Source organism: Coenobita brevimanus, chromosome 104, assembly GCF_032717465.1.
Source record: "Coenobita brevimanus isolate Jiangsu-jjx chromosome 104, ASM3271746v2, whole genome shotgun sequence".
In the NCBI taxonomy this organism is placed as follows: domain Eukaryota; kingdom Metazoa; phylum Arthropoda; class Malacostraca; order Decapoda; family Coenobitidae; genus Coenobita; species Coenobita brevimanus.
In genome coordinates this window covers 44,653,032-44,671,033 of record NC_137057.1, presented here as the reverse complement: position 1 = coordinate 44,671,033, position 18,002 = coordinate 44,653,032, and the positions used below count along the sequence as shown (strand labels likewise).

The 18,002-nt window shown below is 40.6% G+C and overlaps 1 protein-coding gene across 1 annotated transcript in view; it reads right to left on the bottom strand.

The window, feature by feature from the left end:
- Nucleotides 1–18,002, bottom strand: part of LOC145416093 (epithelial sodium channel subunit beta-like) — a 73,158-nt gene that overhangs the window by 22,590 nt on the left and 32,566 nt on the right. Inside the window, exons 10-14 of the mRNA XM_080285185.1 lie at nucleotides 15,193–15,385; nucleotides 7,203–7,338; nucleotides 3,823–3,990; nucleotides 3,438–3,521; nucleotides 456–588 (exon numbers count right to left, since the gene is read on the bottom strand). Coding sequence (XP_080141311.1) covers nucleotides 456–588; nucleotides 3,438–3,521; nucleotides 3,823–3,990; nucleotides 7,203–7,338; nucleotides 15,193–15,385 — 714 coding nt within the window. The remainder of the gene's footprint in view (nucleotides 1–455; nucleotides 589–3,437; nucleotides 3,522–3,822; nucleotides 3,991–7,202; nucleotides 7,339–15,192; nucleotides 15,386–18,002) is intronic.

The window sequence follows — 18,002 nt, the reverse complement described above, 5'->3', positions numbered from 1 at the left end:
ATCCCATATTACCAGCTTTGAGGTGTAGGGTCTTTACGTGGGTGCAAAAAAATCAGCGATACTAGGACGTGTTTTTAAATATATGACAGTTCAAGTTTTTTCAGGTCCATTTAGATACTTTTAAGCCCAGCATATAGATTCAAATCAGTACACATATTTCATGTATACAGTACAGTATGTCGGCGCCTTCCACAAATAAGTCTAATTGGTGGAGAGGTCTTATAAAGGTATGTCAGTCTAAATATAATAAGTTCGAATAAAACTGCTTAATATAAGCAAGGCCAAACTAAAAGGGAAGTACTTTGAGCGATGTTGAAGGTGGAGTAGTGCTCGCCAGATCTATCTCATTACTTCAGTATCGTCAGCATGGTTCATGGGAAGGATTAGATGCTTTCCAAAGCCAAATACAGTCGTGTGGAGGCAGCAGTAACGAAGCAAAGGAGAGAAATACTTACTCTGTGTAGTGTTGAAGATGGAGCAGTGTCGTTCAGGTTTGTCATCAGCGTCAATATCATCATCGTGATTCATGGACACACGACACCCACACTTCCTCCAGTACTCTCTCTCCAGACACTGCTTCTTGCATCGCTGCAATGTGTATATATAAACGGTAGATTTATGTCTTCAGCAGGCCTACGACAGAGTGCCACGTCAGGAGGTCTGGAGGTCTATTAGGGAGAAGGGGGTGCTGGAGATGTATGTACAGGTTATGCTGAGGGGGCGAAAGCCCAGATCAAAAGCAGTGTAGGACTGACAAAACATATCTTTAAATCTGATTATGGATGTGCTGGTTTGTGGGATAAGAGATGAGTGCCCCTTGTGCATGCTCTTTGTTCATGACATCATGCTATGCAGCACCAGAAGAGAGAAGGTGGAGAGAAAATTAGAAGAATGGAGAAGGGCTAAGGAAGACAGAGGAATGAAGATCAGTAGGAAGAAAACGAAATAACCGAGGTTCAACGAAGTTCAAAAATCAGAGATTAGTTTGCAGGGAGAGAAACTGAAATGAGTGGAGATGTTTACATGTTTATGGTCGATGCTGGCCGAAGATGGTGACCTGGATGCGGAAATAGTCAACAGTGTGCAGGTGGAATGAAGATATTGGATGAAGGTATCGGGAGTGCTGTGTGACGGAAGAATCACCATGAGGCTTAAGGTAAGGTATATAAAACTTTAGTGAATCCGGCTTTGATGTATGGGGCAGAGACGTGGGCAGTGAAGAAAGCACAGAGAGAATAATTCGATATAACGGATATGAAAGTATTAGAAAGGTGGGTGAGTTATCCAAGAAGCTGCAGGAAAGAAGACTCAACTGATATGGAGAAGAGATAAGAGGGGATGAAGATTATGTGGGAAGGAGACTAATGGAAATGGAGGTACGAGGAAGGAGGAAGAGGGGAAGGCCGAAGAGGAGATGGATGGATTGCGTGACTGAAGATTTGAGAGAGAGAGAGAGAGAGAGAGAGAGAGAGAGAGAGAGAGAGAGAGAGAGAGAGAGAGAGAGAGAGAGAGAGAGAGAGAGAGAGAGAGAGAGAGAGAGAGAGAGAGAGAGAGAGAGAGAGAGAGAGAGAGAGAGAGAGCTGACGAGGGAAGAGGCGTAGGACCCAGGTGTATGGCGAAGATTGGCCAAACACATCGACCCCAAATAAAGTGGGAAAAGATGCAAGATAAAGAAGATTAATGACTTCAGCCTCCAAGTTATATATAAATATTCGTACAGCCCTGCACGCTGGGTGCTCAGTTTGTGTGTGTGTGTTTGTGTGTGTGTGTGTGTGTGTGTGTGCAGTAATCTAATTAGGACCAAACGTGTCTGAATACTGATCCAGTTAGGACCAGACAGTTGAGAGTCAGCCAAAGAGGACACTGATTCTGGGAACAGTAGGTCGAAGGTCAAGGTGACAGGGCAAGGTTAACTAAGAAAAGGCTTGATCTGACTCGGACCAAACTGATGGGTTGACAGTCATACAGTGAAGAAGTAAATCAGTTTTGAGAACAAATAATTGGTAAAGGTTACAGGACAAGAAGAAAGGCTTGGTCCCTTGACTTGAACTGGGTGTGAGTGTTGCATTCTCTGAGTCCATCATCTTGTTTAGATTTAATTCTTGCTGCCATCTTACAGTGTGACTGGGTTTGGGAGACATTTAAAACCTTCTGTATGATGATGACGCTTATAAATTACTATGTGCATATGGCTGTATTCAGATTAGGAGAAACTTTTCGAACTGGAGGAGGTAGACAGAACCCTCATTAATACCTCGGTGCCCCGGAGGCCTCTCAGTGCTTTTCACGTCACTCGTTGCCCTTCTGACTCTAGAGCTAATTATCCAAACTCCCTGCATGTTCTCCAGTACTATCCATTACTGCTTCTTGTAATGATAGGCTCAGATGAGGTGTTAAATTTGATTATTCTTGGTACTTCCACATTATTTTCTTCAGCTTAGCAAAAGCCTCTATTTAAACAGCAGGAACGTCGTAATTCATAAACCTTAAACAACAGGTGTGTCATGTGAAGTGAACATTCCATCCCTCTTCCCCCCAGGAAATAAAAAATGTCCCCTTCTATGTCGTTCCAGTCAGCCACTGAACGGTTAGGTTGGCCTGTGCTGCCTGTTAGATCTCATAAAGTATCTCATCCCCAAAAATACCATTTCTTGCCACAAAACTGTCGAAAGTTACTATAGTCCCAGTTCACTACCTCAGCATGATAACGAAATATAGAAGTGTTCTTGTTGCCTATCTGCAGATGAAAGAATATAGGATTCGATCATGGTCTGAGGTTTGTACAAAATCACTTTTACTAATACTGTGCGAGCAGCCTTTCTGCCAAAATGAGATTTTTCGAAATCCATAAAAAAAACAGGTTAGTGTTATGAAATCGTAGAAAACATCTCACTTATAAGAAAAGGCACTCACCTACGGTGTACAGTATATTTCCCCCTCTCATATTTGGCACACTTAATGTTTTATAATAAGTTAGCTGAAACTGCTCATGATAGCAACATGCACAAATTTCCTTTATAACTATTAAAAGCATGAGTGTGGAATTGAGTAATACTATTAAAAGCATCACAAACATCAGCAATGAATAATCCAAAGTGGCATTAATTCAAGTAAAACATGTAAATATATAATAATATGGATTATGTTTTTTGCTGCATCAGATTTTCAATCATTTCAAGACACTTCTATGTGGTCAGAAGATACCATGAAAATCATAAAATCCTCCCAATATTCTCACAAAGTTCAATAAATACTTTTACTTTATTCATTCCTCATGTATTTCTTACGTCACTGTTCCCTTACTACTGATAACACAACAACGGGAGGTGCCACAACCATAGTACGGTCAGTACCTTCACATGTACATCAAGTAAATGCGTTTGTAACTACTTGTAAGAGGAGTAACATGATCTTACAAGACGAGATGCATAACTTACGATAGAGGAATAACGGATAAATCTTTTGGACGATGTAGTGTTGCTGCAGTTCCCATAAGGCTCTCCCACCCTCCTGATCACTTTCTGGAGTCAAACAGAGGGACCTGAGTTAATACAATATTAAAACTCTCTTACGACATGTGTTACGGCGCAAGTGTCCCATGTTACGACATAAATTAGGCTACTACCTATCTAATATCTAGAGATTCAAGTTTCTGTAAATGAAAGGTAAGGTTGTGTAATAAGATGCACTGCAGAGAAGGACTTGTGAGGGAACAACAGCTGTTTGAACATTACAGTCCTTACCGTGCTGTATTGCCTATCCAAAAGACTCATAATTCCCACACTACTCAAAGTCTCAAATGTTGCTTTTATCCCACCTTACCTTTGTGACACTGACAGATACGCTCACACCAGGCAAGACATTGAAGCCCTGGTCCTCTGGGAAGGGTATCTGGTGGGGGCTGTGGACGATGACCCGTGCACCCACCTCAGACGACAGCAGGGCCAAGTACTGATCAGCGTGGATGTTCAAAGTCAGACGAAGACCATTCTGTTTAAGTAGTCACAAAGCATCTTGACCAGTATTAGGGACAAACAAGTATCCATGAAATTCCTTCACTAATTTCAGTGATAAACACGTATTCATGTAACATCTTTACCAATTCTGATAACCAAGTATCTTCGTCAGATTTATCGACGTCCCCAAAGCAGTGATTAACATAGACCCTTTTCTGTGTGGTGTAATTTTCTCCCTAACACATTCAGTCTCCTAACACTCTGTAGAACGAAATCGTCTGACATTCAGCGGGACAGAATACTTGAGTTGTACCGACCATGAGACGGTTAATGGATGTGAGGATCGTATGATTTACTCTTAGCTGAATAAAATCGCATGACTTTAGCTGTAACAAAATGCTAAAAAAAAAAAAAAAAAAAATGCAACCATAAGAAATTCAGCTAAAGAAATGTCTCCATGGTATTCAATTAATATTAAATAGTAAAACACGGCTTGGACGCGTGCATGGTTGAACTGGCCACTACTGTGCAGTCCAGTCGCTACAACAGGGCCATACCCAGCACTCTCAAAAGGTGGGGGGGGGGGCAATTCCTAGCGAAATTAACATGTTTGAATTCATACTGACTCATTCCCCAAATCATCAATTTTATCACCAAATTCCTCCCACCTCCTGGTTCTCCACTGGAATAAGCCTGAGAACATTTATATAATATAATTATTGTATATATTATAGTATTTTTTTTTACAAGTAACCACTGGTCTGACAAAAAAAGGAGAGGGGGACGGGGCGGCATACGTCTTACACGATCGCCTCGCCGCCGTCCAATTCGCGCCTGCAACAATATACCATGCATACGTGAATTATTTTATGTTTATATTATCCACCTGAACACTTTCAACCAGAGTATGCAATTCTTTGTATTAATTTTTGCTATTTCTAAGCAATTTCGTTTAGTTCAGGAGAGACTTTTCGAAATGGAGTGGATACACATAACCTTCATAGCACTTCTGCCATTAGGGGACTCTCTCAAGGTGAATAGCGTTGGTTGATTGTACCGAAAATACATTTAAGATATAGGTTCCTGGACTCGAAAGGTTGGCGACAAACAAGCCTTCATAACAGTTGATTTATTACTATCATGAACCCTATTGTTCCGCCGTATTTTTCAATGTAACAATTTCAACTCCAGGACGTAATATTGATTTTATTTTTCTGACATCAATTTTTGAAGGCCCTCTAGCAGTAAGGGGGTTGATAAAGGCTAAACCAAACCACCCAAGCTCGAAAAATCTCTCTTTTTCTATATAAAATCTTCAGAAGGCTGAATGGATACATCAGTGCCATCTGGTTTAAGGGGATGACGATTTTATGAATACTTCATTCAGCTCAGTGAAAAGTTTGCTAACTGCATGGGTTAGGAATTGATTTCATTAACCGGCTCAGTACGAATGGTTTTCCCTAAGACGAATGAAATTGTCACTGAGTGTTCATATTAGAACAGAAATATCGTCCTCGGTCTGTATTAGTTAAAGATATTGCTCACTGAAGGGCTGCCTCTCACTTGATGGCAGTGTTACCAATCTTTTTAGACACAGATTCTTTCTGCCATATCGTCATTTTGCGTGCCTTATCAACTCCTTTTGGCGTATGAATAGCTTAAAGACAGTAATGTTATCACACTTGTCTTGGAATCATATTTCAGAAAAAAATAATGCACTATACTGTACGCAACAAATTGTTCACGACAATGAGTGAGTGTAAACAGCATCAACCAAATATTTACAAACGTCCAGACCATAAATATTCTCCTCCCAATGTTCTAGAGCTGGACTGGGTTCATTATAGGGCTATAAAACACCTTCTACAATGTTCCCTTTAGTTCTGCTGTGCGAGTGAGTGTATTGCACGATATTGTACTCAGGATGGACAGGAGACTTTTTTAAATTTTTTTTTAAACCTAATATTTATGTTCTGTCCCAGTGCTTCCCAAACTGGTGGGCGCAACTCAATGGAAGCGTGAACTGGATATAGAGGAGGCGAGACGTCATGTATTGGAGAGAGAGAGAGAGAGAGAGAGAGAGAGAGAGAGAGAGAGAGAGAGAGAGAGAGAGAGAGAGAGAGAGAGAGAGAGAGAGAGAGAGAGAGAGAGAGAGAGAGAGAGAGAGAGAGAGAGAGCCATGAGGAAACTCGAGTTTATGTCATGCGAGGGAAACGATCTTGATTAAATTTCCACACATCCTTACAAAACCAAAGCATAACTGTCGTCCTCATCCATTCTTCGCTACAACTTTTCTTCTCAATTGCCTTTAACATTTCACTGATACCACACCGTCTCACAACTCACCAGAAATCCTTCACTCTCAGGTGTGTGGCTGCTCGATTGATGTCTTTCTAGATACATGAATAACCTTTTCTCAACAACCTGAATCTCAACGACAGTGGAAATGTAAAGGGTGTTTCGTAAATAGCGCACCACCAGAAACTCGCCCGATGTTATATGAGTTGCGGTTACGGCTCAGTCTGCTGATATGGGCGTGCATGTGGCAGTGAGAGTACGAAATGACCAAAATAATACAAGTTAGACATTGGTAACTAACTAAACCGTCCCCACAACACGAGGCAGCACCTGATGGAGTGGAAAAGGAGAGTTCTATATGGGCCGCCCTGGATTACAAAACATCAAAACTTAACAGATTCTGGTTGGGAAGGAGACGTGAGAATCTTGAGAAAATTAAAAGAGAGGAATCAGTCTAAAGAAAAAAGGGAATTACTATTTAATACAATGGTAGTTGACAGAAAACATAACGCCCCCCACACAATATGTTATCTTAGAGCGTAAAATGCCACTCATGAAAAAAGAAAAAGATGAAGACAGTGATGATGGCAGTGATAATGTATAATACCTAAATTTAGCAGTAACGGCGACAACGAAGATGGCAATAGTGAAAGTGGTCATAACGATAGCGAGGATGAAAGAAAAAAAAAACAACGATGACAGTGACTATAACAATGACTAGGGTAATGCCGATGACAACACCAACGATAATGATGACGACGATAATGAAGGTGACAATGAAAATGGTGCTGACAATGGCGTTTAGAATCTCATCAGAATCTAGAGGAAAGTGAGGATGAAAGTGAAGATGGCAATGACAATGGAGATTAAAATATGACCAAGATCTAGATGAAAGTAAGGACGAAGATGACACTGGCAACGACAAATGTGATAGTGACAGTTCCTCACCATCGACCCGGGGGAGGTAGTGGTAGCCAGTCCAGGATAATTTGTATTCTTGGACCCCCTGATCCTCACTTTGCGGTAGGCAGAGTTGTACGTGTAGCATTTGCCGTAGCTGTCACTGGTCCAGCCGTAGAACTGTCTGCGGAGGAGAGGATAATAACATCAGTAATGGTAATAACGAAAGAGTCATCCATCCTTAGAATCAGAACGAGTGAATCGCCGCTTCATTCGCTTGAATTCGCTCCACTTGGCACAGATCCACTCGTATAATATCGTCCTGGCCTCCACTGCCTACAGCCAAACATTAGAATGATTGGTGAACTCTATGTGTTTGAAAAAATAATGCTGGAAATTTTGCCTTATCCTGTATGTAATATAAACGGAAATTTCACTATACTCTGATGGGATTCGCCCCTAAACTACTACTACTACTACTACTGCTACTACCACCGTGAATAACAACAGCAACACTACTACTACTACTACTACTACTACTAAAGCTAATAATAATAAACACCGAAAGAGCACAACACCCGCAATCACCGACAGTCTAAGTGCCGAATATTTGCCTTGGCCATGTGACCTTGACCTTGGACAGATTACTCTAAATCGAATTACTTTAGTCTTGCCTGACCCTGAACCCTTCCACCATCTTCGGTTCAGATAAAATAAAATCCGTTTGAGTTGACTTTGTGCAACGACCTTGACTTTTGATCTTTCCCTGTGACCTTGACCTCTGTTATCAAAATCTATCTACAATATTTATCTATCTATCTATTTTCAGACGCCTTAATCCCGTAAGGGGTAGCCACAAACATATCGCCTCCATGTCGCCCTATCCTCGGCCTTTTCACTGCCCTGCTCCCAGCTCACCCCCCCCCCTCTTTCACATACCTCTCCACTCCATCCCTCCATCTCATCCTTGGCCTCCCTCTCCCTCAAAATCGAGCCTTGTTATCTTCCTTTTAACATGGACCCTTCCACAATGTTTGGTCTAGGCTACACCTTCCGGGTAATTTCAACTCATCCACCAAGCTGAGTGCAGATCAGATCAACACTCCTTTAGTTATTTTCTCTACACAGACAAACGGGTTGGACTCTGACCTTGCTTTCTGACACTGACCTTGACTGAGTGTTGTCAATCTTAAATCTCTTCGTTCTTGCCTGACCTTTACTTTTCCATCAATTTTGGGTCAAATCAGATTAAAACTAGGTTGACCTTGCCCAGTGACCTTAGCATTTGACTCTCCTGTGGCCTTAACCTTTGATGTATGTTCAAAATAATATACCTTCACTTCTGCCTTATCCTCAACCGTTCCACAAAGTTTGATGTAATGTACAATTCCGAACAAAAGTCTCTCGACTCGATTGGCAGCGTTTGGCATCCCATATGGGGGGCTGGGGTTTGGGGCTGGGGGACTCTCCACTGCATCTTTAAGGTATGAAAGAGTGATGGTGATTGGCTGGTGTAAGACATTGATAGTTTCGTATTAATGGTGCCGAAATCTAGTATTTTATCAGTACTGCGAGGACAAGTATATCAATGTAGTTACCTAAATAATTATATTATGACCAAATGTAATCAATCATTATATACCAGTAGACCATTGGGAAGGATATACGTCGACAACGACGCATCTTCGCGAAATTTTGTCGCAGATTTCCATAGTCAGTGGTCAGAGTTATTAATGCTAGGACTATGAAGTATGATAACACATACTACCCAGTAATATCTGTCAAACCTGTAGTGAATTCTTATGAAAGTAATAATGCTAGTGAAACAAGAGGTGCTGAAAGAAAGTGAAGCACACTGTTCACTTCACGGTATTGAAAACATTTCGACCCTTAACCCGGACAGCGAACTTGTGTTGCATTAGCATTATTCTTTGAAAGAAGCAAATGTATCATATTCATATCACACTGTTATATACGTCAGATTCATTTTAAATACTCATTACAACACCTACTATTGTAAGGTTACTCGAAGATGAAGGACACTACAGTTAGTGAGGTGGGGAGGAAGTGTCCATGGTTGTATAAGGAGGAAGGGACGTAATTATAAGGCCACAATTCGTAATATTTCAGTTAATATCCTATCCTAATAAAACCTGATACTCAATTACTTATCAACATACCTGTCATCTGTCTTGCAGTACCAGAATCAATTAGAAATTACAAAAACGTGTCCTAGTTGCAATTAGAGTAACGATCATTTGCTTATTAATAAATGGTTGCATTTTCTTGAGCTAAAGCGGGTAGTGAGTTACTTGTTCTTTAGTGACTTAATATGCAGGCTACAGGTTTTATTATCTTCGGTGTCCTTTCTGTCATTACATAATGTCATAGCTTCGCCTACACAAATAACATGTAAAAATGCTATAGCAGGCAACTATAAAAAATGTATATATTGTAGTCTGCTGCAGAACTTATAACACTGAATATAATTCAAAGATATATGGCTGAATTTCATTTGTTATACTGAATTTAAAGTTGTACAAATAAATTCAATTTTCCAAACATATTCTAAAGTTGTGCAATTGAATTCAGTTTCTCAAACATGATTCATAGCTATAAAACTTTACTTCAAATTGTTTAATTTGATTCCAAGCCATGGAACTATAGTGGTTCCAAAGTAAGGAAACATGAAACCATGTAAAATAAAAGAACAATTCAATATAACATCAAACATTTATATTTAAAACCTTTTAAACACATATCGTGATGTATAATATTGAATGAATCATGTTTAACACATACTAGAACTATAATCAAACTCTCAGATTTATAATTCGTTTTGTTTTTTTTAAGACACTGTAGACTAATGTTTACATGTAAATATAACTTTACAGAGCAACCAGATCTCGGGGTGACGTGGAGTCTACTATGGTGCCCTAGTTACCCAGCAAACATGATTGTGTTGGATCAGAACTGTACCGATGTTGGCTTGTGATGGCACGTGGTGCTGGAATGGTACAGGCAAGCCAGGTGACCTGAATCATCCCAGTGCAAGTGCCGACAACCATTTGCACATAGTTTCAGATTCTGTTATGTTCTGGCCCAACATCATGTCTGTATCGGAAGCCAGTAATCAAATCTGAATCGGGTGTAAGTATTCGGGCTAATTTACAAGCAAGTGTGTCTGGATGGCTCGAAATTAACATATCTTGAAATTTACTTTTTCTTCCTTTGAGGGAATAATATTGTGAACTTTTATCCTTTAAATGCTGGTAAAAAAAAAAAAAAAAAAAAAAAAAAAAAAACAGGATTAGAACTTTTGTCCTCTGAATGCCTACCGTACAGTCCACAACACCTACTGTACACCTGATTTACTGGATGGACTCTACCTTTCCCAAGTTACATACATCTATGAATACACACTATGTTGCCAGCTCAGTATCTCCGTCTGTCCCGAATTTGCTGTCAAGTGATGGAATGTCTGAACTGATGCAAATTAAATTAGCTGCCTGGTGTGGGACTCGAACCCTCGCCTCCAACACATCAGATAGGCCTATGTGCATCTTACCACTGAACCGCGGATGACCGTCACAGTTAACAATGCAAGTCTAACCTTTTTATTGACCATATTGCATATATTTTGTGCGATTACCAATGCTCCTTTAACATTAATATTATCAATTATGATCTAGTAAGCTGAAAACAAGTTCAGTTCCACAAAAACATTACCAAAAATAAGACTTTCTTTTTATAACAAAACACTTGCCTGTGGAAAACTTCCGTCTCTGTCGAAATTTCTCTCTTATATAAAATATATTTCAATTATCCAATATATGAAAATGATCTGTGATGGATGATGTATAATGATATCACTCAGTTGATAGCTGCTTTATTGGCGTGATCAGCAATACATAGATTGAGCCAACATTTTATTACCATTCTTGACCCTGTATTCGAAAAAAGTTATATTTATATATCTGTCCAATACATGTTTTACACCAATAGGCCCATTATATATATATATATATATATATATATATATATATATATATAGATAGATAGATATATATATATATATATATTTATATATATATATATATATATATATATATATATATATATATATATATATATATATATATATATATATATATATATATATATATATATATATATATATATAGAGAGAGAGAGAGAGAGAGAGAGAGAGAGAGAGAGAGAGAGAGAGAGAGAGAGAGATAAAACCATTACTGCCACGAATCGGTCCAATGTATGGTTGCCGTTTCACCCAAGTGTCGAGAAAAAGTTTTATTTATATATCGGGCCAACACATTAACACCAGCTGGCCCGATACAAACAGAATATTATGGCCAGGAATCGGTCCAGTGCATGGTTGCCGTTTTCCCTTAGTTCCGTTACATACCAGTGCTGGCCCGTCATTTCAGTGTTTGCTGGGTACGTGTCGATTCATGTAAATATGTACTGCTGTATCAGACCTATTCATAACCATTACAGAGCCATCTGTTAGCCAGCACTGGTTATGTATCAGACCATTAAAGGCAAAACTGCATATCCGGGTTTCTTCTCTCTATACAAGTTGAGAGACCACCTTTGAATTACCTTGAACTGAGCTGAACATCATTCATGTCTTTGTTGATTAGTGATATTCAGCACAATACAAGCTGATTGAAAGGTGGTTTTGCAGGTTGGAAAAAGTTTGTGATAAGTCTGTTTACGTCTTGCGGCTCTCAAACATCTGCAGTTTATAACTTTTGGTTCTTTGTTATAGCATGTCTGGTATATATTGCACACATAATTCTACTGGACAGCCTGCAAGACCTGTATAGGAACCAAATTGTTTAAAGTATTAATAATAATAATAATAATAATAATAAAAACAGGTTTAGCATAAGAAGGGGCAAAAATGTACAAACTACACAAAATCAATATTTACAGTACTTCACCACAGTAATAACGAAGCATCTGTTGAACTACTAAGAAAACATGGAGTTTTGCCAAGTCAGATTTAGTGTAAAGAGTGTAATTTGCCCTGCAAATATCGGGAAGATAGACATCAGTGGCACTGCGGGCAGTGGAAGAAAAGTAAGAAAAATAAGGGGAAAATCCAGTGCAAATTCACTGTTTCGGATAATAATAATAATAATAATAATAATAATAATAATAATAATAATAATACATACTCAATTGTTATTTAGAAAAGATATAATACAAGGCATAATTTTCTAATTTTCAAGTAACAATAGAATCTGTAAGATCATCGATCGACTAGCCCTTTTTTGTTTCAATTTCTCTACCTAAAATTAACTTAAAAATTGTAAAATTTATACATAGGCAAACATTAAACAGCTGGAAATAGTGCGATAAGGGTTTGACTATACAGATCCAGTTCAGGTATGTGCTAGCATTGGCAACAATATTCTGCTTCAATTCTGGTTTCCAGAATTGGACTGGAAGAGCACTGTGTGTATTAAGCCACTGCAGGTCACATGCAATTTGCCGCAACCCGGCGGTACTGACACTAATCCGGAATGAGCCGATATTGGCCCAGTAACCCCATGTTATCAGAGTGATTGGGTGGACAGATGCAAGGTGGCGTTCACCCAGGAACCAGACTCCACTTTCCCTCGCGCCTCAGTGTAGTGAGATGCTGTCCAGTGCAAGGGAGCACTGGTTCTGTGCACTGAACGGCCATACAGCCAATATCAGGTAAAACACATGGGGTTATGTCAAGTGAAAAATCGCATGACGATATATTGTATACCAAGGTTGATATACCATGGGTTCAGTGGGGATAGGGAGGACCATGTAACCTAAAACCACAAAAACTCTTACCCTTCTAGGCTTGTCCTTGGCGCCCCTCAGCAGCACCACACTTTCCACTAGGGGTAGCATCCTTGCCAGACATGATTTCCAAGTCAGGTTCACTATTTAACACTAAAAAGTTATCACTTCACTTAACATCGGACACTGCACTATTTGTTGCGCACTTAACTGTTATCTGGCGATAACAGCGGTGATTCAATGGACTTTCAAGCACGAAACAGAAAGAAAGGGAGGCGATCACAGTGGATGTAAACACTGGGTGGCCATCTTGGCTCAAACGTCTGACTGTCAGCATGAGCGGGAGGCACCGTGAACGCACAGGATTGTTGTATGCAATCACCACAAATATCATATACGTGAATTTCGACTTCGTTTTTGCCAAACTGGGTTTAACTTTCTTTTCATCGCTCTATCGCTTTATCGTATACCACACTGTTGTATACCGAGGTCTGACTGTACTTAACCAAACATGTTTATATTTTAGTAAGACAAATTTTAATCTTTCCACTAACCTTTGAGAGAAATTCGAGGTCCGTTGGTGGTCTAAGGACAGAGGGAGAGCATGCTGAAGAGGTGTATTTGCCACCCAAGTCGGTGAAATACAGCGTTACCTGTGTCTGCCACACCACGTGCGGGAAATAGAGGAGGTGACTCCCAGATTTTGTAACAGGAAGGCACAAGTTATTCACTAAATTTCAGTGCTATGGTCCCTTGTAATTCTGTACTGTGGTATGGACATTGGCAAAAATCACAAGGGCTACACTTTGAGCTACAGTACATATGCCACGTAAACTTAACAGTAAATGAGGTGACCACTACACTTTCCTTATAATTATTAACGTTTTTCACTAAATTTATCACTTATTATTATCGCTTATTACGAGGTCACTTATGAGGTATGGATGTAACTTATGTTTAAGCAGAGTTGCCACATGCAGGAAAAAGAGAAGCACTTGACTTCTTCGAAATTAGTCGCATATTCACTTATTATTTTATCACTTATTACTAGTTATTATCTTTCAAGGTAATTTTCTGTTTTTGTCAGTATTTTTCTTTGTTCTTATAACTAAAACTAACCACAATAACTTTGTAGCAAGCGTCATCCACTTTCTCTAATGTATCACACTGAACCGTCACACATTTTCTCCATACTCACCGTTACAGTAATTATACAATAACTTACACAATAAATACCCTGTAATACTATGTATACATATTGGCAGTATTTCCTGACACTCAGATGCGTTCGGAGGTGTGGTGGGCCCGGAAGCACTCTCGCATACACAGGCCAACCTCGCACTGGGCATCTGGTTGGGAGCATTGGGAAGGGGGGTGGGGGTGATTCAGGAGAAAAGGGGCAATGTCGTGACCCCATGGCTGTTGGTGAATGAATGAGGGATGTGGCACGTGCGGACAGACTGGGGTGGACCCACGCAGCCCATTAATAGAGCATGAAAAAAAAAGAACCACTGCATCAGAGATCATCAGTTACCTAAAGTTACTCATGTAAGCAGGATAGCAGAAGTATCAGAACTAACTTCTAATATGGGAAAATAATAGTATGGCACTGTAACCCTATTCACGGTCGCAACGAAAGAAATCTACACTTTTATTTCTACCGTTACCATACGAGTAGGTTGACTATATGAACATACAAAAGAGTAAATACCTACTGGTGTGGACAAGCATTCAGGTAATATACGATTACTTACTGATGCCAAATGAATAAACACTGGTATGAACATGCTTTCTGGTCGTAACTAAAGATTTACTAGCGTGAACATGCTTTCTGGTTTTAACTAAATGCTCATACGTCTGTCTATCTATCTATCTATATACCGAGGCTGCTTCCCCCAAGGAAAGGGAGGTAGCCGAGACAGGACGACACACTCCCCATTTACTCATCCATTCAAACACATTCATTCGCATCTTAGCCCCAAAGGGGAGAACGGACAGATCCTCACCGCACCACACCGCACAAGGGTCAACTGCGCAATGCAATCAGTGACATCAGCAGCAGGGCCCGACAGCAGAACTGCTCATACGTACTGGTGCGAATAAGCTTTCTGATCAAAATTAATACTTACTGGTATGAACATGCTTTCTGGTCATAACAAAAAGCTTACTGGTGAGAACATACTTTCTGGTCATAACAAAAAGCTTACTGGTGTGAACGTGCTATCTGGTAACTTACTCGTGTGAACATGCGCTCTGGTCATAACTGCAGGCCCTGATAAAATACTTGGCAGGTACACCGTAGTCGTCCAGGTCCAGTGGGGAGGGTGAGAAGGTGCCCATGATGTCTGAGAAGTCTGGGGTACGACTTTTGGAGAATAATTCCACCACCTGATCTGGGCTTAACTTCCCCTTCGCCCAGGAATCGAACCCTGGCGAGTTTTGGATAGAAGAAGAATTAAGATTAAGTGCTGTATTCTAGGAGTCACTGGAGGCTTCGTAGTAGTGATTTATTATGCATATTACACTCGGATATTCCCTTCCATGCGTTTTATATGTTTCTTGAATTAACATATTTCCCGTCAGTGATGTCCAGGATTATGGGAAAATATGAACCAGGCAAAATAAATAACTAAGAAATGATGCTACGAAGCCACCAGTAACAGTTTAAATAGGGATCGAATTCCAATCAACAGCGCGAGGTTCATCACAATAGAGACTCAGTATTTACCTAATCACAATCATCCCTTATTGTATGATACACAGCAAGCGATTTATATTAAGGTCCTTATTTGTACTGCTATGTGACTTGAGACAGAAAAGCGCTAGGTTTGAGATGGAGTTTATTGACGGTAGTAGTAGTAGTAGTTGTACTAGTAGTAGTAGTAGTAAAGGTAGTGGTAAAAGTAGTAGTAATAGTAGTAGTTAAGGTAGTAGTAAAAGTAGCAGTAATAGTAGTATATAGTAGTAATAGTGGTAGAAGTAGTAGTAGTAGTAGTAGTAGTAGTAGTAGTAATTATAGAAGTGGCAGTAGTTGCAAGGCCAGGCTCACTTGAACATGAACCCAGTGGACTGCAGGATGAATCTGACATTCTAAAGTCCACCATTCTCTTACGGGACAGAGATGGGAGTAAGGGACGTTTTGTATACCCAGGCAGCTCCACAGCCCAGTCATATCAGTGCCACCGCAGGAAGGCGTTAGGTAGGTACTGCGTATGAGGTCAGCTAGTAAACGTTATCGCGCCCACACGTGTCCTACATACTCCTCTTCCACCAGGCTAGACAATGGGAGGTGCCAAACCATGTGACGTCACTCCTCTAAGCTCCGCCCAGTATCATAACAAACCAATGGGATGTATCATTACCCACGGCGTCATATTCCGTGGCTCCTCCCAGTTCATGATCAGCCAATGGGAGGCACTGAAACTCGTGGCGTTACTCAATAAGGTCTGCCCACTTCTTCTCCTCCCCTCCTTCCCACATACACACACAGGGATAGAAACGTTTACTACTTCCCCTACTCACAAGGAGGCACAGCAGCTTTTATTAACCGCCTCCACACACACACACACACACACACACAGTGGTAACGTTCTCGCTTGCCAACTGGTGGACGGGAGTTCGAGCCTCGCTCAGGTTGCGAAAAGTTTCACTGACGAAGTGGGTGGTTACTGTCCACCTTGAGCAAGGGGACGGGTGTGTGCGTGTGTGAAGGTCACAGCCTTGCCCTTAGATCGGACTATATGAGCTCTCAGCTCCTTTCCGAGAGGGTAAAAGCTGACGATCACGACCATCAAGTGATCCTGACCGACCCGGTGAATTACACACATCTTTACCCCCTCCACACACACACACACACACACACACACACACACACAATTTACAGGTTTTCCTCAATCTCCCCCCACACACACAGGCACAGCAACTTTTATTACCCCCCCACACACACACAGAGGCCCAACAACTTTACAACCCCATCACCACACACACGCAGAGGCACAGCAACTTTTACTACCCCTCCCCCCCACACAAACAGGCACAACAACTTTTACTACCCCCCCCCACACACACAAAGGCACAACAACTTCCCCCCCTCCCACACACACACAAACAGAGGCACACCAACTTCCCCCCCTCCCACACACACACAAACAGAGGCACACCAACTTCCCCCCCTCCCACACACACACAAACAGAGGCACACCAACTTCCCCCCCTCCCACACACACACAAACAGAGGCACAACAACTTCCCCCCCTCCCACACACACACACACGCGCAGGCACAACAACTTTACTAACTGCAGTCCCTTTAGTAACAGAAGGAATTTCCGAGCTGCATAAATCATCTAGAGGTAGCCAGAATAACCTAAGCTAAATTTATTCCCATTACGAAAGATCATCCCACAGCCAAATAAATTTTTTTAGTGGAAGTAGGAATAAAACAAAAAATATGTCCTAAGACTGAAAGGGTTGGTCCCTTCACTACTACTATGTTATTATTATGATTCACTCTTCCTGTCTGCAGATGGTTTTACTCTGTTTTACTCATTTTTCGAATTCAGTAAGTTAAATAATAAAGCCTACATTACACTTAATTAATAGAAGTCCTTCCTAACTTGCATATAATCCTTTGAAAGTAGCAAGAGTAGAGAGAAACTAGATACCTATTCTTATTAGGTCGTCACAGTAAGGAAGCTTCGGCATAACCATCTAATCAGGATCCATGGACCTATTTCTCTTCATGCATCAATGTTCCTATGGTTCCATTTTAACCATGAACATATTTCCCACCATCAGCCTAAATCGATGGACCAATTTTACCTCTATGGACCTACGTTATCCTTTGGCTCATTTTCATCGAATTTCCACATTTTTTTTTTAAATTTAACTCATTGGAACTAATCGCATGTTTCCACTTGGGCCCATTTCCCCCAAGAACGTATTCCCTCACGGACCTGTTTTTCCATGTGGACCTGATTACCCCATGGATTTACTCTCCAGTGAATCTATTTACCCCCACCCACCAACCCATACACCTACCCATTCA